Genomic DNA, 26,452 nt, shown 5'->3' with positions numbered 1-26,452 from the left:
AACTAACACAGTAATAGTAATAGTAGTAATAATGATAATAATAATATCATCATCAATATCCTTACCCAGATCTCAAACACGAGATAATCTAATGTTTTCTTTGATTGACTAGAAAATACTGTAGTAGGCTGAAGGAAAGGAAGAGGTACTTTCATCCAGTCAAAAGTTGGTTTTGAAATAGTTGTGGACGTCCCTTATGAACATACTGAATTGAGGCAGCAAGGTGCTTGCACAGTTTTTCTCCTGTATTTTCACCTTGTAATTTGTGGCTTTAAATCTGCATGTCATTTCAACGGAAAATGGCATTCTGACACGCAGCTCAGTAATTTTGTGTTATACCAATGGTGTTTGTACTAAACATCTTACTGTAAAAACTCACTGTCAGTACTAGTGGACCCGGGTAAGTCTCCTGTATGCTTAAATCCAGCTTGTCCACGGGCTCAGCCTCCATGTAGCTGATGGAGTGAGTGATGTCCTGTGCTCCCTCGCAGCTTGTATGTGCATTTGAGGGCTGTAATTGTTGTTAGCCTTCCTGTTAAGGCACTTCGTGTTCCTTGTCTCTGGAACTGCATTTCTCCAAGTAAACTCTATGGTGAAATGATTGCTATCTCTTGGGGGAAGGGAGAGGAATTGTTCTGTCCTGTGGATGATGTTAAAAAGCTTTATCCCTCGAACAATAGAAAGGCTTGAACTAAAAATGACAGACCCTCTCAGCTGTTAAGCCACCATGTCCTTTAATTTTGTCCTGTGCTAATAAAATACTCTCTTAATTGCTGCGGTGCTTGCTCATACTGCCTTTTCACCCACAGGGTGACTGCTGTCAGCAGTCCAGCAATCTGCTGCGAAAATTAGCTTTTATCTTACTAGTGCATTAATTAATCATAGCGTTCAGTTCAACGCCATGAAGAAAAAGTAATGTTTATCCCGAATTCAAGACCTTTTTATAGTACTGACTTATGCTCCAGTGCCAGCGGTTTTGAATCTGTGGTGTCAGCAGTACATGGAGCACAGCAGAGCTGCAGCGTCCCAGGCTGTGTTTTGGGTTATGAGCACGTTGGTAATTGTGGTGGACACAACAGATCATCCTGTGGACATTTTTGGTAAAAAGAAGCGTCTTTGTGCAGCGTGCACGGGGCACTGGGCTAGTCTGTGTTTTGGGGTTGTGTGGCGGGGTTTTGGTAGTGGGGCAGGGGCCGCAGAGCCGGCTCCTGGGAGAAGCTGCTCGAAGCTCCCCCGGCTCGGAGCCGGACCCGCCTCTGGCCCAGGCCGAGCCCCTCAGCGACGGCGGTAACACCTGTGGGAGAACGGATTTAAGAGGGGAACCTGCAGCTGAGCGGAGTCTTCCTCCTCCCCCTGAGGAGGACGGAGCGGCAGAGACCCGGTAGGAGGCACCGACCCCGTCCCCTGTTCCCCTGCGCCGCCGGCGGGAGGAGGTGGAGAGAACCGGGAGTGGAGCGGGAAGGAGGGAGGGCTGGGGGTGTGTGTGTGTGTTTTCAGGTTTTGTTTTACTTCCTCAGATCCTTGTTTTGACTTGGTTGTTAGTAAATGAAATTGATTTTGTTTCTTCCCCAAGCTGAGCCTGCCCTTTGCCCGTGACCGTAACGAGATCCTTATCTTCGTTCTTTTCTCTCCTTTCTGATTCTCCTCACCATCCCACCGGAGGGGGCGGGGGGCGGGGGGGAGCGCAGTGAGCGAGTGGCCTCCTGGTGCTTTGTTGCCGGCTGGGCTGAAACCACGGCAGCCTGAAACTTACAACTCTTTTTGTCAGCATAATGGCACCGGTACAAAGCTTTTGATAACGTAAATGCCATCGAGCAATGTGTATCTTACGGGGCTGTATGGTAGAGCTTCAGCATGAGACTTTGGCTTGGGCTTCTGGCCTCTTCCTTGCTATAGTCTTTCTGCGCTACTTACAGTGGTAAGTTTATCTAAAAGATATGCGTGTGTGTCTTTATATTAAAATAAACTTTTTTTTTTGTTCCCTGTCTCTCGTTCCAGACGAAGCTGCCAGTGTTATTCAATTTGGTAAATCAGCCAAGCGATCACCTGAGTCAACTCAAATTGGGCAGTATGGGAACGGCTTGAAATCGTAGGTATAACAAAAGCCAGCCTCCTGAGATTATGGAGGTTAGAGTTCAGTTAGTAAATGTTTTTTTTGCTTGGAGGTGTATATCTTGTTTTCTAGGAGAAAAAAAAATAATTAAGAAATCTAGATAAAGATACCATGGTTTGGTAGACAGGAGCTCAATGAACATCTGCTGTAGTTCTTAAGTGGCAGAGAAATCTGTTCAAAGCTGATGACAGTGTTTTGCCGTTATGTTTGCATGATGCCGAGGATACAGATGAGAGCTGGGGGGAGGGAGGAGCAGGAAACAAAACCTTAATATGCCTTTGACAGACAGATAGTAAAATTGGAGCAAAACAGTGCTGCTGCCTCTCCCTAGGAGAGTTGTCTGGTGCAAATCACATGGACTTAAATCTTTTCTTTTCTTCTTAAATCAGACAAATGCATGGAGGAGGAGAAGGGGAGTGATGGAAGGAATAAGATGAGGAGTGGGATTAAGTGGCAGAGGAACAGAGGGGGGAAGGAAATCTTACTGGTTGGAGGGGATTTGCTAGGAAGGAGAAAGGTGTTTGCTGTGCTGAACTGATGTCTTTGGGAAAGTTAGAGGGCTTTTATGGCTTACTCTGATCAGCTGTTCTGCTTTATGTTGTTCCATGTGGCTTGATTATTTATATGCATCCTAGTGGGGAAATCTGTGGGACTCTCTAATCTGGGAGGAAAGAAAAAAAGGGGATTTAAGAGATCTTGAGATAACTATCGATCCAGCTGCAGTGGAGGACAGATCCCAGATCCTGCCTGTGCACTTCAGGACAGATCTCTGTCCTGTTCTTAACCTTGAGCAAGAGGCATACTATATTACAGCTGAGAAATGCAGACTGAAGCCTGAAGATGCAAATGATGGGCTTTGGTATTGCATTAGGTCAATCTAAAGAGAAATACAGTGACAGAACACTAATCCTTCTTTTGATGCAATGTTAATTGCTCTCAAAGTTTTTTGGATGAGTTGCATAACAGGGTAAAGGAGAAGATGGGGAAAGCCCTATTGGGGATAGGAGAGTGGGGAGGAAGATGAGACTGTCCCTTTTTGTGACAACTAGCTGCTAAGTTGCGTTAGCTGAAGTGTCAGTGAGTCTTTCAGGTTAGACATAAGGAAATAAATTGTCTGTCTCCCAGAAACTTGTCTGCTGCTATTCATTCTGTGTACAGGGAAATGAAGCGTGCATTTGCTTTCTTACCTGCGTTTCCGCTCATATATTTGAAGGTTATTGTCACATCTGACCTTTGTCATCTTTTTTAGATTTAAAGAAAAAAAAAATTTTCTTTTTAAACTTTCTACATAGTATGAACCTGGAAAGCCACACTGTACTTCTGCACCTTTTAATTGTGACTAGTGTTAAATGTTTTGAAACATTATGAAAATGTCCCTATTGAGATGCCTTTTGAAAGAAATGATAAGTTTAGAGAGAAATGGTAGTTGCTGTTTAAGCCGTTCTTCTACCTTACCTGGTTTCGGCATCTGATAATTGAACATAATGGGAAGAAGACTCAGTAATGTGGTCTGCTTTCTAGGAAGTGTTGTGCATCAGGTGTAACATGCAGCCTGAAATCTGTCTCCAGGGGTTCCATGCGGATTGGGAAGGATTTTATCCTGTTCACGAAGAAAGACAACACAATGACTTGCCTCCTCTTATCACGGACCTTCCATGAGGAAGAAGGCATCGATGAGGTTTGCATGTACTTTGTTGTAATGAACTAATATGGTGAATGCTGTCTCATATCATCTGAACTTCCCTAGCTGTCACAGGAGAAAAGTCTGTGTCAGTGTTTGGTTGCCACTCTGGTTGGATCAGTGTATGGTTTTCTCTTGGTGATACACTTGTAGGGGTTCTGCGAATTCATCAAAGATTTTTTCCTTTTGGTTTTAATTCTGTTTGAGAGGTCTCTGTAAACCACAGCAAGCTTGAAGGGCTTGTTTCAATTGCTTGAAGTTGCTTATGCTGAGTGCAGGACATGCCCAGGCTTCTTGCATTTACCTTTAACCACAAAATTTGAGTTTGAGATATATTTAAATTTATTGTTCTGATTTGATTTTCTGTGGAGAATTAAAGGTGTGATTGAAGTTGCTGCCTGCAGGTCATAAAATCCAGACACATCTCTTCCTTTGGATCTTTTTTTTTTTTCCTTAATAAAAAATGGACATGGTTCTACCTATTGAAAACTTGTATATCTTAATGGATAATTCAGGCATTATTGTTCTGCATCTAGACTCTTAATATGGAAGTATTTTTGTGCTCAAGCACAAGTATTTTCCAGGCAAGGCCAATAATGAGAAGTTTTAAATTTGCACTGGGATGGTATCTAAGAAAGTGTCCTGGTTTCGGCTGGGATAGAGTTAATTTCCTTAGTGGCTGGTACAGTGTGTTTTGGATTTCATGTGAGAATAATCTTGATAACACACTGATGTTCTAGTTGTTGCTAAGTAGTGCTTATCCTAAGTTAAGGATTTTTCCGTTTCCCATGCTCTGCCAGCAAGCAGATGTACAAGAAGTTGGGAGTGAGCATAGCCGGAGCAGCTGACCCGAACTAGCCAAATATTCCATACCATAGAACATAATGCTCAGTATATAAACTGGGGGGAGTTGTCCAGGAGGGGCGGATCACTGCTCGGGCATTGTTCAGCAGGTGGTGAGCAATTGCATTGTGCATCACTTGTCTTTTCTTGTTGGGTTTTTTTTTCTGTTGTTGTTGTTTGGATGGTTTTTTAAAATTCATTTTATTATATTCCTTTTCATTAAAATGATTATTATTATATTTTATTCTTATTATTAGTGTTATACTTTATTTTCCTTTAGTTATTGTATTGTTCTTATCTCAACCTACGAATTTTACTTTTTTTTCTTGATTCTTCTCCCCATCCCACTGGGAGGGGGCATAGTGACTGAGCAGCTGTGTGGTACCTAGTTGCTAGCTGGGCTTAAACCATGACAGAAAGCATTTTTCCATTGTGATAGTGGAGGTAGCTCTACAAAGAAGCTGTTGAGGGAGCAATGCTGATGGTTGAAGCAAGTTGGGAACAGTGATGTAGTTCCCACAGCAACTCTGGAGCCAGATATTTTGCCTTGACCTCAATTCTAAAGTGAGGACAGTATTCCCTGTCATTGATAGGCAGCTGCAGTCTATAATTCTGTGGTTTTGTTCTAAATGACAGAAAACACTAATAACCTTGCTAGAATCCTATAAAAATAATAAAGAGTGAGATCAGGATAAATACGAGTGAAGGATATTTGAGTTCAAGAGAGACCTTAAGCATAAAGGTTGACATTTTTAAAGAAGCAAAGTTTGGGTGGCTTTTTAGTATTATGAAAGTTGTTACAAGAGGAGGGGAAAAAAGACACTGAGTGTGTGAGTAGCCAGTACCATACAGGTTACTTGGGAATGGTTCAGTCTAAGGCTAGGTGCTGTAGGAAGGCAGCTCAGAGGCTGGCAAAGAGGGGTCCTTGAGCATTTGGCAGATGTGCAAACCACTGAAAAGCTAGGAAGGACTCTTGCAGTGACTTAGGGGGCTGTCAGAAGGCGTAAGCTGCTTGGCCGTGATCTGCAGAAGGGGCTGACTGGAATGGGCAAGCCTGACTTGCTCTTGGTACGATGTCATTTGCAGGTCATTGTTCCCCTGCCCACCTGGAACGCACGGAGCTGGGAGCCTGTGACTGACAACATGGAGAAGTTTTCTATTGAGACGGAGCTAATTTACAAGTACTCCCCTTTCAAATCAGAACGGGAAGTGATGGAGCAGTTTAATAAGATCCGTGGTGAGAAAGGTACGTATGGACAGTGCTGGTCACTGGGCAAGGAATTTGGGGTTTGACGGGGATTCACCTGATGAACTTGTTACTTGCTCAGGCACCCTTGTGATCATCTTTAACCTCAAACTAATGGATAATGGAGAGCCAGAGCTGGATGTGACTTCTGACCCCCAAGACATTCAGATGGCAGAAACACCCCCAGAGGGCACGTAAGTGTGACAGGTGTTACAGGCCCTTGGGCTCTGATCAAATTATGTGTAGGGTTTGGCTATATACTCTGTATGTGTGTGTTTTTTAAAAAGTTTCTCTTTCTATGGTGAATTAGAGAGTTTAGAAGATCTTTAGTTTGTTCTTCAGCAGTTTGGAGTTCATGCTTGTGAACGGCCTGCAGGCGTGATGGTTGTGTGTTTGGTGTGGTTGCTTGCATTGGCTTGTCTCAGCTTAGTCAAAGCAGCAAACTCGATGCCCTTCTTCAGGCACCTTAAAACAAAGGAGCCCTAAGTTATAGGTTTAATTTTCCACACTCATCAAAGATGTGTTTGTCAGAATGACAGCTGGTTGTGAGCCTGTGCTGCTCTCAGACTGATCTTCAGTTTTGTGATTAAATGAACCCTGGCAAAACGTGAGGCGCTGCGCAGGTCAGCCTCCAGGAGCAAATAGTACGGGTGGGTGCAGGTGGGGCATATCGCCACGTCTTTCTGGGAGCAGGGGCAGCTCCTGGACTTCCTGCAGAGGAGGAAGAAGGATGTGCTCAGAGGACAGCTAGAGGAGCAGAGGGCCCTGTTCAGGGAGAGCTGAGTTTGCCGAGTTGTTCACTTGTAGCCTGAAAAGGAAAAACTGAGCTGAACTGAGCCAAATACTTGATGAAATCTCAGAGCTCCATGGGCACACCTAGCAAGCTTTTACCTTTTTTATGAGATTACATGCTTCTTCCCTGAAGCGCTTGAATTTCCCATAGAAATACAGTTTCAAACACTGTAAACCTAGCTATTTCTGTATATGTTAGCTTGATGATATTGAGTACTCAGGTGCAGCAAACTCCTTGGGGACCTCTGGTGATCTAATATGCTTCTCAGTTTCTTTAATGCTTCCTGGTGAGTTTTCATTATTATCACTGATCACTGGAATGAGCTTCTTCCTCCTCACTTTGTGATACCATTTCTGCATGTGATCAGTGCAGTTTTGGTCAGAGCATACTACTGACTAACCAAAGGGTAAGAGAATGCACTAGCAAATGGGGCACACACTTAGTGTTAAATGGTCCAGTTTATAGGTTTGACCTTTATTATCCAGCTGTATTCAGAAAGTCCTTTTCAAGCTACAGTAATGTGTGCATCAGTGTTTTGTAACAGTATTTAAAATGTACAGCTCAACAGAAAATGTGCAGAAGTCGTAGGTAGAAACAATTTAAAAGAAAAGCATCACTTAATGTAGCTGTATGGTAATTAAAGTAGAAGGGCCTTTTCTTTTATCTAGCTTTCTTGCTGAAGGTTGTCTCTTTGGCATATTTTGAAGTAGATGGCTATGAAGTGAGATGGTAACAGTTACAGTTCATGAGGTGTGAATTCTGTTATAGGTGCTTAAAATACACCAGGGGTAGTGCAGAGCAGCATGGGGAGGTGCTTCTGTTGGTCACTTGGCTCCTAGGTAGCAGTTTATTGGGAAATGAGAACCTTACGAGTTTTGTCTATGAAGAAACTTGTTAATTAGGTTTGGATAGAGCAGGAGGCTCTGTGACAGTAGTATGTCATGGCTCTTCTTAATTGGAGGGGAATGAAGCGGGGAAAAAAAACATGAAGGGAAGAGGAAGCAGCGTGCAGACTGAAAGAGACTCCAGGATGAGCACTCGGAGTAAAGAGACACTGATCACTCGGGGGGGGTGAATCAATGGAGTCATCTTTGGGCTATGTGGACCAGACTGGGAGAATGTCTGCTGGTAGTCCTATGAAGAAACAAACTGCTCAGTCTCTGTAAGCATCCCTCTCTTGCAGAAAACCTGAGCGCCGGTCCTTCCGTGCCTATGCTGCTGTGCTTTATATTGATCCCAGAATGAGGATCTTCATAAATGGACACAAAGTACAAACCAAACGACTTTCATGCTGCCTGTACAAGCCAAGGTAAGTGTTGGACCCAAAGTCTGCAGATGTGTGGGACCTTTTGGAGTTTCTTTACAGAAAAGGTTTAGTATTTTGTACTCCAGCTGTATTCTGCATAATTCCATGTTAAAGCCACAGAAACAGATCGTAAGAGAATGGGATGTGGTATTGATGTCATGGAAGAAGAGGCAGATAGTGGAAAATCTGATGCCTTTGAAAATTGCATGAGTAATTTGTGCAATTTGGCTCCCCTTCAGAGCAAACAAAGAAATGAAGTTACTGATTGTTCAAAATGCCATATCCATACAAAACTGTTGGGTAACTTTTTTTAAGTAAGACAAGTAAATACATATGATGGATGTTAGAATTATTACTGAAAAGAGACTAGATTGAGCACTTTGAAACAGTTGCTTTGAAAATTAACTTTTATATGTAGCTGATCTAAGTTTGAAGAGACATTGGGAAATAACTTTCCCTATCTTCCTTTTAAATTCCCTCAAACAAAATATTTGGAAGTGAGCTGAGGTGTGCTGCCAGTTGGCTTAATAGGGACTGGAAAAGGTTATAAGGATGGGAGGGGAAAGGAAAACATGTATTTAAGTCTGCTTGAGGCAATAGTGGTGTTCTGTCCCTGGGAGCACACAGGCTGCATTCTAGATAACAAGATTTGTCTTAATAAAATAGTAGTAATTTCATAGAGTATTTGTCGATTGTTTTAATGTAGCATTTCAGATTGCAGTAGTGTTTCAATAGTATGGGCCCACTATCAACCTGTTAGGTACTTTTACTAACTGTAGTCCGATGTCACACCACTGATTGCTGCCCTCAGAGCCTGGCCAGTTTTCAACTCAGCATGGTCTGGCTGTCAAGCTCGTAATTCCTCAGCTTCTTAAATGAAAATGTGTGAAATAGTATCAGAAACTTGATTGAAGTCAGGGAATATTACAGCCACTGCTCTCCCCTTGTTAACTAAGCCGATTGTTTCATTGTAAAAGGCAGTCGGTAGATGCAGCTTGAACTGCCACTGTAAATCCTGGTTTGCTGGGTAGAGAATCTCTGAATTTCTGACTGCGTTTCACCTACATGTAAGTGCCATATGCTGCTTCCTCTGGGCTGCAGTCCAACGAAAGTACTCTAGAGAGAAAGCAGAGGAGGAAGGTACAGGTTTTTATCTCATCAAAGACCAGCTTCTTGCAAGACTCAAAGACAGGATGCCATCATTATGGGAGGGTGCTGGCATTGTCATGACAATATAACATGAACCATTTCACCCCAGATGTTCATCTGCCTCAGTATCTTCTTCAAGTGGTCAGTAGTTGATGCCTGAGGAGGGGTATGAAAATTTTGTTCTACACCATAGGACTGTTTTCTGTTGAAAAGAGACTGTGTTTTTAGACAATTTAGACAGCGTCTCTTCTGGGTCCCTATCACCAATTCTGCATCTGCTTTTCATTGTTTCTGGGGAATAGTTGTAGCTGTAGAAGGGGAAATTCAAATTGTAACTGCTCAGCCATGGTAATTTGTGATCAAGGAATGATCTGGCATGGAGGACAAGAAGGCCCAACTACCGAATGGGTTACACTGGCTGATGAGATAAGAAATGCTGTAGTATTGTCTCATAACAATGGTGTAATGCCAAGTGCTCAGAGACCAATTGTGGTAAACGGAGCTGGTGCTGGGGGATGAACCCAACACTGGGCTAAGGTTTCCTATGCTGACAGTCACGCGATTGGTCCTGGTGCAGGTGTATCTAACACATCAGTTTGTGCTGCATCTTTGCAGATTCCTTGTAGATCAGCTTATAGTGGTAGGCCAATAAAAATTCCCCAACACTGTAAAGACATTTACATTTAAAATCCCTGCTCCTGCAGCAGTGTAGTAAAGACTGTGCAAACAAGGCCTTCCTGTAGAGCACAGTGTAGATCTTGGACTTGGGGCAATTATTGTAGCCTTACCAGATCTTTCTGGAGAGTGTCCAGACTGCTTCCTTCTGGTCTCAGACTCCTGACACCAGGTTTGGGCTCCAGAAGCTGTGTGGCCATCAGGATGAGCCATCAAAGTCTTCACTGTGGGTTCTGAGAGCCAGCTCAGCCCTTGGGGTAGGTGCCCACACTGCATCCTGGACAGGTTGTGGAAACTCAGTCTTTTACCTTCAGACACCTGAGCAGAGCTTAGTCTGCCCTGAGTGACTCTTTCCTGAGGGAAAGCCAGTAAATTAGTCCATTCTGAGAGTGGAGTTATTGTGCTTTTGCAGCTATAGGTGATTTTTTTTCTCCCTGAACTTGCTGAAAAGAATTGCTTATGCCCTGGATTTTCCTTTTAGAGTTGGAGCCGGAGCTCACGCATCCCCATTCAGCTACTGGGCTTTGAGTGCTCTGCAGGTTAATACTACTCCCCTGCGCTTGTACAGGGACTCCAATTGGTGTAGGGGCACACAGGGGAAGTGTACCACCATTAACGTGTTCCTTTAGAGGACAGCTGATGCGGCAGCACTGCTCAGCTTTTTAGCATAGCTGTTTTTTTCAGAGCCTCAGTAGCCTAGGCCAGGTAACTGTTGAACTTTCCTGGTCCAGCAAAGGGATGGGTAACAGGCAGTGAAGGTTCTCCTGTCCTACAGCCCAAGTAGATGGTGTGCTGCATGTGGTATGTACTTAGGGGCTTTTTGTTAGTCTTTGGGGAAGTATCATGATGCCTGAGCCTAAACAGCTTTTAATTTTGTTCATATCCTCCTGATAAAGGCCAGTGAACTATTGTAAGGAAATACCATTCATCTGTCAGTGTGGAGACACCTCTGTCCATCTATATGGTTGGTTTTATAAGAAAGTCTGTTATAAACCAGCCTGGCATGCAAAGGGCAGGTCATTACTTAATGGTGAGCTGACAAATGACTCCTGACTGTGGTCTTTTTACATACTTCTTGGCAAACTTTGGGCCAGGTGTCTTTCTGTTCAAAGTGATGCTTTCATGCCTTATGCTGGACATTGGTAGGTACAGCCATTGGCTTATTTCTATGCCCTCTGCTCTGCTTTCAAGATCTGCTTGGGCAGGTTGCCTTCAGGAGGTGGTGGCTCCCCTCCTACAGTAGGGCTGCAAGTCAGATTGCCTTCATCTCTGAAGGAAAAGCTCGTACAGCGGCTTGACTGCAGGTTAGTGTGTTGGTGTTAGAGAACAAAGAATGGAAATCCATTGTGGGCTTTAGGGTACTTAAGTGCCTTTTCTGAAAATTGAGGTTTTGCTGCTGTTGCGCTGTTCTTTGTCAGGAATAAAAGCTTGTCTCCTGAGTGGGGCACTTGTTTTTGGTTTGTCATCTGCCTTTTCTGGAAGCTGTGGCTCTATGGGTGAGGCTTCTCTATACCTTCCTGGAGCCTGTAACATCCCAGTGGCAGGGACAGGCTGTTTTTGTGCAGATCCTTCACCAGTGTTTGCAGGTGTGATACAGTACCAGCCTCCCTGGGAAGGGCTTGTGTCTCCTGAAGGATTACTTCCATCTGTTGCCTCCTGCAGTAACTGTTTGACCATGTTTAGCAGTGTGGGCTGAGAAGATAGCCAGGCCACATGCAAAGGTGTCCCTTCACGAGGGCACTCCAAGGCAGTCGTAATGAACGTCTTGAATCTGGGAAAGTCCTGCAGATTTCTTGCCTGTTTGACCTATTTCCGTACATCTTTGCTAGACAAACTATTCCAGACCACTTGACTAGGGGCTTTCCTGGCTGTGACTGAAGCCATCTGGTGTTGGAAAAGAAAATGAAACAGGAGGGCTGGCATGGTGATGGCTCATTGTGCCTGTCTGGGACACCCTGCAATTGCTCACACTGTACCCTGTTGCAAAGGGGATGCTGTCCTTAAGGTCCTCTTCAGGTACTGCCCTGCCTCACGAGCTGGGCATGTTGAGATAATACAGCTTCATGCTGCTTCTCTCCCCCCACCCCCCCCACTCCCCCCCCCCCCCCCCCCCCCGGAAAGTCAAGCAGGATATGGATGAGGTAATTTAATTATGCCAACATGTTGAAAGCAGTCTGGTTTTCAGAATGTGTTCTGTCTCTCAGCCCCAGGTAGCTTTAATCACACTTAAGTAGATTTGAGAAGGTGGTGCCACCAAAAACCTGACTCTGCATCTCCTAACATGGTTATTGGGTGATTTCTGGAAGAGTTAGCACCTGCTTGCTTTTTCCCCAGTGAGGAGATCCTTATGAAGAGCAGAAAATGAGTTTAGTAAATGCAGAAATGTATTTAAGTGGACTGTGCTTGTGGTGTCAATTTTCTGGATTTGGGAACAAGGAATTTCTGTTGGTGAGACTATTTCTGACATCAGTATCAACACCCATGTGTGCTTGCCCACAGAAACATAACTAAACAAAATTTTTCATCTGTGCAAAGTGATTTCTCATGGATCCTAATTGATTATCTGCCATTTGGGGGGATCTTGTCTCTCATTGGGATCTAAATGTAGTTCCTCCTACATTAATGAGTTAGTCAGTCAAGCCTTACGTCCTTATTTGTTTCCACCTCACTCTAAAATCAGCATTTCTAGTGACTTTTCTTTGGCTAAATCCTGGAGAGGTTTATTTTTTCATAAAAAGTTATTTGGGATGAGATTCTCCCCTCAACACATGCCAAACCTCGTGTCTTAAGGCGGTTTGAGCTCCTGCAGGCTCTGATCATCCTTCTTGGTGTCATCTCTTCCATAATTACATGCCTCTGCACAGAGGTGATGCATACTCACGAGCTTCTGCCTCTTACACGTGCCTGCCTCTTCCATTCTGCAGTAGACAGATTGTGATCCACATTTGGCATGTTATGCTATAGGGAAGGTGAAACAAGCCACTGCAACTCAAGCACGGTTTACAAGGTTGTGAGTCAGAGGTATAGCACACAGAAATGCCCTGAAACTTTAGAGCTGAAACTTGAAGGTTTGTTCAGAGAGTTGGTCTGCCACTTAAAGGCTCTGAGCTAGCCCAGTGTGGAGATGGGCACTGCCAGACTGCACCTGTGGACAGCTGTTGGCAGGAGAAAGGAAGGGTTATTTATCTGTAACGGGAGGTTTTTGAAAAGCTTTCCATATATATTCACTCCTCCTTTCTGCTTCTGAAGACGTTATTCCTCTAAACCTTGGGATTTCCTCCAAGAATATGGGTATATTTCACCCCCACTGGCTAATGCAAAAGGGGGTATTGTGGTTGAAGCTACTACTAAAGCATCTCTGACTTAAGTTTTTGCCTAACTGCATCCAAAAATGCCCAGTTCCTGATATGTAGACCTCCTTCTCCATTTATTGAATCTATTGAGAGAGTAGAGTAACATGTGGAGACCTTATTCTCTCATACAGTGATGAAATCTTGGTTTGACCTTACTGCTGACTTTGCTGATTAATAAGTTTTTATCATCACAGGATGTACAAATATACTTCAAACCGTTTCAAGACCCGTGCAGAGCAAGAGGTGAAGAAAGCAGAGCACATGGCGAGGATAGGTGAGTTTTCGGGGTATGCATGGACCCTGATTTTGCTGTGCTGAAGGAAAGAACAGAAAGAGGCTGCCTTGCTGGATATGACCTGAAATTGCTCCGCTCTTGATCATTATGTTTGTGCAGGAAATTAGTTATTACAATGACTACAGATGACCCAGACTTACTTCCATGCAATGGAAGGAATGTACGTTGTTCCCTAAGACCATTTCCCTTAGGGAATACATGTACAGAATAACCTTTGGAATCACAGCTGTCTGGCCTTGCTCCATAGGAAGCCTGGCCACCTGTTATCCCACAGTTCTGCTCTCACCTTTTGCATATCATTAGCTTTTGGTTCTGTTCTTCTGCTCCTTCCCTGTTGAGGCAGTTGTTCAAAAAGTAGATTTTGATTCTGTCACTTGATGTAAAGTGATTCTGGGTGCACAAGGGAGTCCTAGTTTGTTTCTTGGGTTGTTTTTTTTCCCCTTCAAGACATCCTTTTGTCCGTCTAGTCTTCCCTTCCTTTTAAATCCTGTAGTCCTCAGGAGAAGCCCAATTTGTCATTATTGGATGTTCATCATATAGAAATTATATAAGCATATAAATATAACATATCACTTCATTAAATTTGCACAAATTTAACATACAAAGGGGTCTCCCTAACCTCTGATGGGGAAATGCTGTAGTGAAGGAAGAATCCTGGAAGTGTAAGACATGTTGACCTATATCTTCTGGTAGGTTTCATAAATAAGCATCATAAATCAGAGGCATGTGTCCTCTCTCCCTGTGTAAAAGCTGCTCTAGGCATGTATGCGTGTGTGCACAGGTCAGATACGCAAGTGACAGTGCCACGTTCAGCTTGTGCAGAGACATTAAGGGCAGTGTGATTTTGACCCTGCCCAAAGCAAAGCAGCAAAATGAAATTGTGTAAATTGTGATGTTCCTTATTCCTTCTTTACGAAGTACAACCTAACAAGATAGACTTGAAACTATGAAGTTTAAGCGGATATTATCCTGTGCCTCAATCCTCATAGATGAATTATTTTTTTAGATTTAGATTATGTTCAGCACACACTGGCATTGCTTTTCAAGAAGGTGCAAGTAGCGTGATTTAGAGAGGCTTCTTTCTTGCAGCAGTCCGTGAGGCCTTCATGATGTTTAAAAGGTGAGCTTTAGTGTCTTGACACTGAAGAATACTGCCATTCGATGTCCTAGTGCTAAGAACAGATACCATTGGCACACAAACATAAACTCATTTTCATCACCAAAGCTAGCTCGCTGCTTTTGGTGCTGAAGTGGGTTTTGAAGAGGGCTTTGAACATGGTGGTGAAAACTCATGGTGGACCTCAAACTGTTTTCTACAAGATTTGGTCACATGAAGCCTCCAGGACTAAAACATTCTTGTAGCACTAGCCTCAGCTTCAATGGCACAGATCTCCTTCCTTTGCTTCTAGTAAAGTGAATTTAATCTGTAACAACCAAGTTCTGTTGTTCTGCTGTTGATAGAAAAGATTAATTTCTTGTCATCTCCAGCATATGTTTTTTCTTGAGGATGCACACTGCTTTTAGGAGGGATCTTCACCAGGGAATGACTTGCAGTTTTCTCTTTCAAAAGTAGGGGTGCATTCTGAGAAATGGTGGGTCTCAGCTGAGCTAACCACAGTTCCAGTGTGCTGTGGCTGCCTGCCAGGGATGTGTTGGAATCCATCATACTGTAGAACTCTACTGAGGGATTGATGAGTCTCTGGAAGTAGCTTATGAGCTTGTTGAACCAAAACTTAAAATAACTGAAAAAGAGCTATAGGGGCAGAAAGGGGGAAGAAAAGAAAAAAAGACTTATGAGCAGCTATGGCTATTGGTGACATGACTTTGACATATGCAAAAAGAGCCCTGGCTCGGGAGTGAAGACAAGCATGTATTTAAGATGATGAAAAGTCACTCTGTTCCCTGGGATCTGACTTTCCTGCCTCATGTGATAAGCTGTAGCATCCAGATCCCTAAGTGAGTGGATGGACACAGGGAAAAAGAACCATTCCTGGGCAAGGTATCTGTGAAAGACCATCAGCTGCTTTCTGTGTGTTTCTGAACCAAGACTGAATATTGCACCGAGGCATCTCGGTATTGCCATTGCCTAGTTTCAAGAATTCCTCTTACAAAGTTTGAAAAGCAGACAAACAGAAAAGGTGAGGAGTTATGTGGGTGTCCAATATTGAAAGTCATTAACAGCCGTGTTCTGCACTGGATGTGAGTCTGGAGTATTTTTGTGTGTCCAGTGACTTGCTTGGCAGTAGCATGGGTATGCTGTGCCTGTGGTCCCCTGGGAGGACATGAATGCAGATTCTAGCTGCTGTATGCTCATTGTCCTGCTTAGGGTATGTGTTTTTGCCTATTAGGGCCTCAACCCTCAGACTCGTAACTGAATCACTCCCTGTCAGCCATGCCTTCTCAGTTTGCATTAGTGGAGCAGGTTTGACCTGTGCCCTTACGGGTGGTCTTCCCTCTAGACACAGTTGTGTTTAGCCCAGCAGCTTCTGCTGTACAAGCTTTGATTTAAATGGACCAAGTGTTTTAAGCAGTCTCCAAACACCTGTGTGTTCACATTTAGCCAAACTGTCTCTTGATGATGAAGTCAGCTGCACAGTGCAGTTCTGCTGTGTGACTTGCTTGGTAAGCTGCTGTGAACCTCAGAGTGTGTTTCTCTGGGAATGAGTGGAATCAAACTCAAATGTAACACTGCACAGAAAAGAAAGGTGATTTTTATTGTAATGGTTTAAGTAAGTTGAGTGTGCCCTTTTGCATTCCCGTAGCTGCACACACCAAAAATGTGCATTTCCACAAGTAATGCTGACCATGCCATGGAGGACGGTGGATGCCAGTTATCAAACACTGGCTACAGCATTCTGTATGCCTTCTGGCTGGCAACTGAGTGCTGTTTTTTGGAGAGGTGCTTGGTAATCTCTAGGAGCCAGTTGCTATCCTGTCATCTTCTTGCTTACCTCATCCTCTGTAAGTCTTAGGTGAGGTCGCTCCTCACTGTTGTGTTTCCTTGTTCTGGGTGTCTCACCTGCAGTTTGTCTCCCTATTGGGAGAGCAGGGAGGGAGATGGCTCATAAGGTGTGCTGCAGCCACACTGCTGCCCTCCTGCTATGAGGCTGCAGGCCTACGGATCGCCTTGTTGTAAGCCGCACTATCCCTCAGTGCGTACCAGTTGTATTTCCAAATTATAGAATCCTAGAACAGTTTGGGTTGGAAGGGACCTTAAAGATCATGTAGTTCCAATGCCCCTGCCATGGGCAGGGACACCTTCAACTGGACCAGGTTGCTCAAAGCCCCATCCAACCTGGCCTTGAATGCTTCAGGGATGGGGCATACACAACTTCTCTGGGCAACCTGTTCCAGTGTCTCACCAGTAAAGAACTTCCTTAGATCTAATCTAAATCTACCCTCTTTCAGTTCAAAGCCATTATCCCTTGTCCTATCACTACATGCACTCGTAAAAAGTCCCTCTCCAGCTTTCTTGTAGGCCCCCTTTAGGTACTGGATGACTGCTAATAAAGTGTCTGCAGAGCTTCTCTTCTCCAGGCTGAAAAACCCAACTCTCTCAGCCTGTCTTCACAGGAGAGGAGCTCTAGCCCTCTGATCATCTTTGTGGCCCTCCTCTGGACCTGCTCCAACAGGACCATGTCCTTCTTACGTTGGGGGCCCCAGACCTGAACGCAGTATTGCAGGTGGGGTCTCACAAGAGCAGAGTAGAGGGGGGAAAATCATATCCCTCAACCTGCTTGTCACGCTTCTTTTGATGCAGCCAGGGATACAGTTGGCTTTCTGGGCTGCAAGTGCACATTGCTGGGTCATGTTGAGCTTCTTGTCAACCAACACCCCCAAGTCCTTCTCTGAAGGGCTGCTCTCAATCCACTCATCGCCCAGCCTGTATTTGTGCTTGGGATTGCCCTGATCCATGTGCAGGACGTTACACTTGGCCTTGCTGAACTTCATGAGGTTCACATGGGCCTGCTTCTCAAGCCTGTCAGTGTCCCTCTGATGGCATCCCTTCCCTCCTGTGTGTTGACCACACCACACGGCTTGGTGGTGTCAGCAAACTTGCTGAGCGTGCACTCAATCCCACTGTCCATGTCATCAACAAAGATGTTAAACAGTACCGATCCCAATACTGACCCCTGAGGAATGCCACTCATCACTGGTCTTCACTTGGACATTGAGCCATTGACCACAACTCTTTGAGTACAACCACCCAGCCAATCCCTCATCCACCAAGTGGTCCATCCCTGAAATCCATTTCTCTCCAATTTAGAAACAAGGATGTCATGTGGGACAGTGTCAAACGCTTTGCACGAGCCCATGTAGATAATGTCAGTTGCTCTTGCCTTATCCACTGATGCTGTAACTCTATCATAGAAGGCCACCAAGTTTGTCAGGCACAATTTGCCCTTAGTGAAGCCATGTTGGCTGTCACCAATTGCCTGCTTATTTTCCATATGCCCTAGCATATTTTCCAGGAGGATGTCCTCAATGATCCTGCTGGGCACAGAGGTGACACTGACTGGCCTGTAGTTCCCCATGTCTTACTTTTTTCCCTTTTTAAAAATGGGGGTTATGTTTCCCATTTTCCAGTTGGTGGGAACTTAACCAGACCACCACAACTTCTCAAATACGATGGATAATGGCACAAATTGTGACACAAATCGTATCTGTGCCTGTCAGCACATGCCACTCTTCTAACCTATGCTTTATTGTTTCTTCTAGTCATCTTGCACATAAACATTTCCGTTCATACTTTATTTATACCAGTCTATTTCTTTTAAAAATCTCTACAGTTCATGAAGGCTGCAGTGTTGTTGCATCCTCTTTCAGAAATTTCTGTCCTCAGAAGCAAGCGTGAGGAGCATTGCAGCAAGGTTAGTGCTGCATCCACAGCACACATGCTGGAGTCGGGTCCTTGCAGGTGGCAGCTGCAGCTCCAACTTGCCCTGCCCAAGCAGGGCATTACTTGCCAGTCCACATTTACCCCCATGGACCTCAGCCTGTGGGACAGAGGAAGGTGACTCACTCAACTAGTTCTTATACAGCTGTGAGCAGAACAGGCTTCTGACCTGAAAGGGAACATGAGAGTTGTAGCCAATGTGCTTGTGGATGGAGAGCATGCAGATGCAAGGTACATGGTGCTAATTTACCAAAGCACCTTGTGTCTCAATTTTAGGAAGGGATCTCTTTGCTGAAAATGAAATTTGTTGGGTGAATCTTAAGCAATATGAGGGTGATGTGTACCTATTGCCAGGCAGTCTTGTTGGTAGTCTGGGAGAGAAGTGAAAAGGGGAGTTTCTTTCAAGCCGTAAAATTTTGCGTGCAAAGATCATGTGTAGTGGTAGGTTTTCAAAACACTGTGTCCTGTTTTGTGCGTAGCACGGATTGTTGTTTTCCAGGCAAAATTTAGCAATTATCAAAGCTAAAGGCATTTCTGAGAGTAGTTCTTTCCCTTCATCCCTGCAAGAAAATTATCGCTTTGTAACTCCTTTTCAAGCCTGAACTCAGTCTTCATTTTGTGAGAGCCTTTCTCTGCCTTCATGCTTCCAGGCAGAGCAGGCAGGGCCACCTGCATCATTACTCTTTCCACTTCCTCACCAGCTTCCCTGTGGGTCCTTCCTTTAAACGTGCTTTCACAGAGTTTAGCCCTGCTATTATGCCCATGTTGACTGTGAACTCAGCAAGTTTAAGATGGCATGTTGGTGGTGCCCTCTCATATGTAGGGTTTTATTTTGTACCTTTTTGTGTTACCTTTGTACCCTTGTGCTTGTCAGTCCAGCAAAGGCTCTCTGGAAATCGGTCTCCTCACGTGAATGCCTTATGAATCGCTGTCTGTACTGAATGGCTGACATCATCCTTTTCCCTGTGTGCTTCAGCGGAGGAGAAGGCTCGTGAGGCGGAGAGTAAAGCCCGTGCCCTTGAGCTGCGCCTAGGAGGGGATCTCACGCGAGAGTCCAGGGTGAGCCTTGTGCTTTGAAGCACATCATGTTTTAGGCACTGAGGAACAATTCAGAGTGATGGCTTTGGAGCAGCACTGGCTGGTCGGCACCCAGTGGTAGCAGCTGGTGTGTAGGTTTAGCAGGGGGCAACTTCAGTCAGTGTTGAGTTGCCAGCAGCGTTCAGGCAGCTCTGTGGTCTCATCACCACTGGACATGCTTCAACATCTGCATGTGGTTTCCAGCCCAAGTGGGAAGCATGCTGATGTTTCTCTGCCCACAACCACCAGGATATCCTGAGTGGGAAGGGCAACCCCCAGCCCCCAGGTGCTTTGTTTGATGTCAGCCTCTGAGAAGAGGCCAGGGAAATGTGAGTTGATTTCAGGAATTTCACAGCAGCGGTTTTACTATGTGATGCCTGTTTGCAGGTGACACTACGTCAAGTCCAAAACTCCGCAATAACCATGCGCCGGGAGGCTGATGTCAAAAAAAGGATCAAGGATGCAAAGCAGCGGTGAGTGCAGGGTGGTTCAAAGCTCTGATTTTCCCAGGCTGTTCACTCCACGTGGTCAGATGTCTCTCCTACTTTGCCTGTGTGGTGGAGGGAGCAGTTTGGCTCAAAGCTTAAATATCTGTGGGCATCCTGTATGCTCTGGCTGTTAAACCAAGGGGATTGAGTTTGCTATTCTGGTTGCTTCTGCTATTACCCTCTTACTTGCTGAAAGACATCTTTGGATTTGCCCTGTTTCCTGTGATGTTTACGTGGTTTTCATGTCAGCTTTTTTCACTCTTTTGCTTTTTCATCTGCAGGTAAGATTCAGGGAAGCAAACAAATGTTAGCAAGTTACAGTGAAGTGGCTTTTAGAGTCGTAGAGGTGTTTTCTAAAAACTTGCTGAGTTCTGTTACAGTCAGTGCTGTGAAATCCCAAGACATTGTTCTAACTTAGCTCTGGTTGCAATTAACCTCGCTATCGATGTACTCACAGGAATATTTCACTATTTGTATACAGTTTTTTTGCAAATTTGTCATATGCATTTAACAAATGAAGTCATAACCAGAAACAAATGCTCTTAAAACAAATGCTGAGTCTGAGAAAGTTAGGGATTTGTATATACCAAGTCTCTGTTCCCACCCAGTTGTTTTGCATGCTAGTTTACATGGCTGCTTAGGTCAGAACTATCCCAGACTTGTTGCCAGAGGTAGACCTAATCCATCTTAAGATGCTATAAATAAATAAATACAGCTTTAATTTAAAAGTGCTAGAGCTGTGATCTGAAGAATGCAGAAACCCTTGGGAGAAGCTCTTTTCTTCAGCTTCCAGGTACTCTTCCACGTACAGCTTGTCTTTTAATTCTTGGTTTTGATTACATTAATGCACAGAGTAAAATTTTGTGAATGGTCTTCTGGCCTTCCTGCTTTTTCCTTTTAAAAAGCTGAACAACAAACAAAGAACTTGGACAATACAAGTTTGTTTGAAAATAGCTTCTCTATGGCCTTTATTGATTAGTTGGAAATGAGAGATTCCAAGTTCTATTCAGCAGTTCTTTGTTTGAATCTGAGAAGGTTTGTAGGCCACAAAATGTAAACCAGCTGGTTTGGAAGGATACCACAGTTGTAGGTATGTCAAAAGGTTATCTCTAGTCACATTTCAAATATGTGATAATAAGGAAAATACATATATGTGACAGCTAACCCACAGCAGAGGAAAAGGCCTTTTGTTCGGATTTCTGTACAGACTCAGCCATGTGTGCTCCCAGGTGAGAACTGCCAGGTGCTCCACCAGCTCTGGGCAGGCATATGACTTTCCCTGTGTCCCTGCATTCATCACCAGAGATCAGAGTTCAGAGGGTCATGCTTTTCCATAATCTTGTATTTTATCCAGCAAACAGAAGAAATTCCTGAAAATGTGTATAATGGGAAACCTTCTGAAAGCCTCTCAGAAAACTCTTGAGTTATAGAGAATATCCTAGGACAGTTTTCTGCTGTTTCTCTGGTGCTGGGTGCACCAATAAAGAAGTGCTTTCTGGTTTCCAAAGCCTGTTTAAGGTCAGGTTATAAATCCAGCGGATAGGACAGATACTAAAGTCCTAGGACAGATGCTGAAGTCCTAGTAATAAAATCCTGGGCTTTTGGCCCACCACTTGTCCTGGTTTCAGCTGAGATAGAGTTAACTGTCTTCCTAGTTTTCCATGGTTTGGATGATAATTTGACTTCCTGTCCTCTCTGATAAAAATGAGGAGATGCCTTTCCTATTTTGTAGGTGAGTGCACATTGTTACTTGAAATTTAAGGCTCTACATCCTTTTCCAGAAGTTAGAAAAAGAAAATTAGTCCATGAGATGGGTGTTTTGCCACACCTACTCGTGTTTTCAAATCACAGTTGACCATCTGCCTGAGCTGAGACCAAAAGGGTAACATTCTAGCCCAGCTTCTATTTTTGACAGTGTTCAGAACACCACTTGGCAAAGGTTTAGGTTTAAAATTACTGAGAACTGCTATTCCAGGTGTTTTCCTACTAACTTATTTAGAATAATCTGTTTTAAAGGAAGGTATGTTATGGGGTACCTGTACGTCTGTGTGGGGAAGAGGATGGCTTTAAACAGAAAATGAACATGAAATTAATCTATTTCCAGGATTTATTTTGAGATGCTGACCCTTAAGACAGACTTACATCTTATATCTGCGGATTATTATTGTGCAGCGCTCACGCATGCATAGCTCGGGTTCTTTTAATATCTAATATTAGTAGACAGTCAACAGATCATTTTAAAGAATTCCACTATCTTCAACTGGTCACTTAAGGAGAAATCAAATTCCTAATTGGGATAAAGCATGTAAGTGCTAAGAATTTGATGGGGGGAATAAGGAGGGTCAGAAATGAGAGGGGTGGGTGGGACCGTTGTATAGACTTTGCCTTTCAATAGTTAAAAGTTTGGACCTCATGTTTGATGACGCCTTCAGCCTGAAACTGAGCATCCTCATTATGAAAAATCCTTAGCATGGATTTCATGGACGCTGTTGTGATGGGTTGACCCTGGCTAGATGCCAGGTGCCCACCAAAGCCGCTCTATCACTCCCCCTCCTCAGCTGGACGGGGGAGAGAGAAAATATAACAAAAGGCTCGTGGGTCAAGATAAGGGCAGTTTAATAAAATGATAGCAAAGGTTGCGCGCGAAAGCAAAGAAAAAACAAATGATGTTACTCTCTACTTCCCATCAGCAGGCGATGTCTGGCCACTTCCTGGGAAGCAGGGCTCCAGTACGCGTAGTGCTTGCTCCAGAAGACAAAAATGCCCCCCTCTCTGTCTCCCTTCACTTAGCTTTTATATCTGAGCTGACGTCATATGGTATGGAATATCTGTTTGGTTAGTTTAGGTCAGCTGTCCTGGTTATGTCCCGTCCCAAGATCTTGCCCTGCCCCAGCCTGCCATTGAGGGGAGGGCAAAAATGTTGGAGAGACAGCCTTGATGCTGTGCCAGCACTGCTCAGCAGTAGCCAAAACACTGGTGTGTTATCAACACCTTTCTAGCTACAGAGCTGCAGAGCACAGTGCTATGAGGGCTGCTATAGGGAGTACTAACTCCATCTCAGCCAGACCCAATACAATCTCCACCCCTTATTCCATGGCATTTGCGTCCTGCTCAGGTCCCACATAATTTAATACAGATATCTTCTAACCATACTATTGTATTTAATTCTCATTACTGAAATCCTTTCTTACCCACACTTACAACTGAAACTACATACTTAAACAACTTTTATACCCAACGTACAGATTTATACATTCTTATTAATTACTATCCCCTGTCCTTTAAGAGATAGATATTCCATGGGCTTCTTCCACTCCTTCAGATGTTCACACACACAGGTTATGACTTGGGCCCCGTCCATCAAGATGAATGGTCAGGACAGGAGAAGCAGTACGTTCAATCGTTGGGCACCAACGCCAGCTTGGTTTGGGTCACCAATGCACTTGTCTGGTTCCTTGCGAAGTTCACTCCTCTGCAGTTCAGGTCATTCCTGCTACATTACAACTCACATCACAGATTATTTTTCCCCCAAGGTTAAATGTCCTTGAGGCACACACTGGGTCTCCCCATCCTTCCGCATTACCCACCAAGTACACCCAGGTCCCTGAGCAAAGACAATCCCACGAATGGGTTTGCCTTTTCCCATGGGAGATGCAATCCACACTGCCTTCCCCAGCCACTTCCCCATGTGCACCATGGGGACCTTATCTCCTCCCACAGTATGTAGGGCTTTTGTTTGGGCAGGACCAGGACGGTTAGCAGATCCTCTAGAGTTAACTAGCCAAGTGGCTTCTGCTAAATTTGCATCCCAATGCTTCCATGTCCCAGTGCCTAGCGCTCTCAACATAGTCTTCAACAGTCCATTATATCTCTCAATTTTTCCAGACGCCTGAGGGTGATAGGGTATGTGGTACACCCACTCAATGCCATGTTTCTTTGCCCAGGAGCTTATGAGGTTATTTCGGAAATGAGTCCCATTGTCTGATTCAATTCTTTCTGGGGTACCGTGTCGCCATAAAATTTGCCTTTCGAGGTCTAAGATGGTGTTTCGGGCAGTGCCATGGTTTACAGGATATGTTTCTAGCCAACCAGGAGTTGCTTCCACCATGGTGAGTACGTAGCACTTGCCTTGGCGTGTTCGTGGCAGTGGTCCAATGTAGTCAATTTGCCAGGCCTTGCCATATTGAAAGCCCAACCACCGCCCTCTGTTCCAGGGAGACTTTACTCTGGTGGCTCTTTTGATTGCAGCACGTGTTTCACATTCATGAGTGACCTGTGTGATGGCCTCCATGGTCAGGTCCACCCCTCGATCACGAGCCCACCTATATGTTGCATCTCTCCCTAGATGTCCCGATGTCTCATGGGCCCATCGAGCCACAAATAGCTCACCCTTACACTCCCAGTCCAGGTCCACCTGAGCTATATCTATTTTGGCAGCCTTGTCTACCTGTTCATTATTTCGATGTTCTTCAGTGGCACGGCTTTTGGGCACGTGAGCATCTACATGACGTACCTTTAGAGTCATGCGTTCTACACGGGCAGCAATGTCCTGCCACAATGCTGCTGCCCAGATGGGTTTACCCTTGCGTTGCCAATTGGTCTTCTTCCACTGCTGTAGCCACCCCCATAGGGCATTAGCCACCATCCAGGAGTCGGTATAGAGGTAGAGTACCGGCCACTTTTCTCGTTCAGCAATGCCTAGAGCTAGTTGGATGGCTTTCACTTCTGCAAACTGACTTGACTCGCCTTTTCCTTCAGTGGCCTCAATGACTTGTCGTGTGGGACTCACACAGCAGCTTTCCGTTTCCGATGGTTCCCTACCACACGACAGGATCCATCAGTAAACAAAGCATAACACCTTTCATCTTCTGATAACTCATTATATGGTGGTGCCTCTTGGGCACGAGTCACCTCCTCAGGTGATGCTCCAAAATCTCTGCCTTCTGGCCATTCCATGATCTCTTCCAGAATTCCTGGGCGGTTAGATTTCCCCAGTCGAGCCCGTTGCGTGATCAATGCTATCCACTTACTCCATGTAGCGCTGGTTGCATGATGCGTAGAGGGGATGTTTCCTTTGAACATCCAGTGTAGCACGGGCAATCGTGGTGCCAAGAGGAGATATGTTTCTGTACCAACAACTTCTGAAGCGGCTCGAACCCCCTCATATGCTGCTAATATCCCTTTTTCAGTCGGGGTATAGTGAGCTTCTGATCCTCGGTACCCCCGACTCCAAAACCCTAATGGTTGACCTCGGGTTTCTCCTGGTGTTTTCTGCCACAGGCTCCAGGTGAGACCATGTTCCCCAGCTGCAGTGTAGAGTACATTTTGTACATCTGGTCCTGTTCGGACGGGCCCAAGAGCTACTGCACGAGCTATTTCCTGTCTGATATGCTCAAAGGCTTGTTGTTGTTCAGGGCCCCATTCAAAATAGTTCTTTTTCCGCGTTACTCGATAGAGAGGGCTCACAAGCTGACTATAACCTGGAATATGCATTCTCCAGAACCCCACAAGGCCTAGGAAAGCTTGTGTTTCTTTCTTGTTAGCTGGTGGAGACATAGTTGCTATCTTGTTAACCACATCCATAGGGACATGACGGCGACCATCCTGCCATTTTATTCCCAAGAACTGAATCTCCTGTGCAGGTCCCTTGACCTTACTTCTCTTTATGGTGAAACCAGCTTTCAGAAGAATCTGAATTATTCTTTTTCCCTTCTCAAACACTTCTTCTGCCTCGTTGCCCCATATGATGATGTCATCTATGTATTGTAAATGTTCAGGGGCATTGCCTTGTTCCAGTGCCATTTGGATTAATCCGTGACAAATGGTAGGGCTGTGCTTCCACCCCTGGGGCAGCCGATTCCAGGTGTATTGGACACCTCTCCATGTGAAAGCAAACTGTGGCCTGCACTCTGCTGCCAAAGGAATGGAGAAAAATGCATTGGCAATATCAATTGTAGCATACCATGTGGCTGCCTTTGATGCCAGTTCATATTGAAGCTCTAACATGTCTGGTACAGCAGCACTCAATGGCGGTGTCAGTTCCTTCAGGCCGCGATAATCTACTGTTAACCTCCATCCTCCATCAGACTTCTGCACTGGCCATATAGGACTATTAAAAGGTGAATGAGTCTTGCTGATGACTCCTTGGCTCTCTAGGTGATGAATCAGCTCATGGATGGGAGCCAGGGAGTCTCGGTTTGTCCGGTATTGCCGACGGTGCACTGTCCTGGTAGCGATAGGCACCTGCTGTTCTTCAACCTGCAGCAATCCCACAGTAAAGGGATCTTCCGAGAGGCCAGGCAGGGTAGATAGCTGTTTGATCTTCTCTGCATTTACAGTGGCTACACCAAAAGCCCACCGGCACCCCTTTGGGTCCTTGAAGTACCCTCTCTTGAGGTAGTCTATGCCAAGGATACAAGGGGCCTCTGGGCCGGTCACAATGGGGTGCTTTTCCCACTTGTCCCCTGTCAAGCTCACTTCAGCCTCCAGTATAGTCAATTCTTGGCATCCCCCTGTCACTCCAGAGATCCAGATGG

General features: G+C 44.8%; 1 protein-coding gene across 6 annotated transcripts in view; it reads left to right on the top strand.

Moving 5' to 3' along the window:
* MORC2 (MORC family CW-type zinc finger 2) overlaps positions 1–26,452 on the top strand; it is a 70,648-nt gene that overhangs the window by 25,036 nt on the left and 19,160 nt on the right. For 5 of the 6 annotated variants that reach the window (XM_049804540.1, XM_049804542.1, XM_049804543.1 and 2 more), the window contains 8 exons: positions 1,999–2,089; positions 3,683–3,791; positions 5,724–5,883; positions 5,966–6,077; positions 7,860–7,985; positions 13,354–13,433; positions 19,328–19,410; positions 19,816–19,901. In XM_049804540.1, coding sequence (XP_049660497.1) covers positions 1,999–2,089; positions 3,683–3,791; positions 5,724–5,883; positions 5,966–6,077; positions 7,860–7,985; positions 13,354–13,433; positions 19,328–19,410; positions 19,816–19,901 — 847 coding nt within the window. Of the gene's footprint in view, positions 1–1,998; positions 2,094–3,682; positions 3,792–5,723; positions 5,884–5,965; positions 6,078–7,859; positions 7,986–13,353; positions 13,434–19,327; positions 19,411–19,815; positions 19,902–26,452 lie in introns of all 6 variants that reach the window. The other variant, XM_049804546.1, reaches the window with a different exon arrangement.

The sequence above is a fragment of the Accipiter gentilis genome, chromosome 7 (genome assembly GCF_929443795.1).
Source record: "Accipiter gentilis chromosome 7, bAccGen1.1, whole genome shotgun sequence".
Taxonomy (NCBI): domain Eukaryota; kingdom Metazoa; phylum Chordata; class Aves; order Accipitriformes; family Accipitridae; genus Astur; species Astur gentilis.
This window is presented reverse-complemented; position numbering and strand designations above follow the sequence as displayed.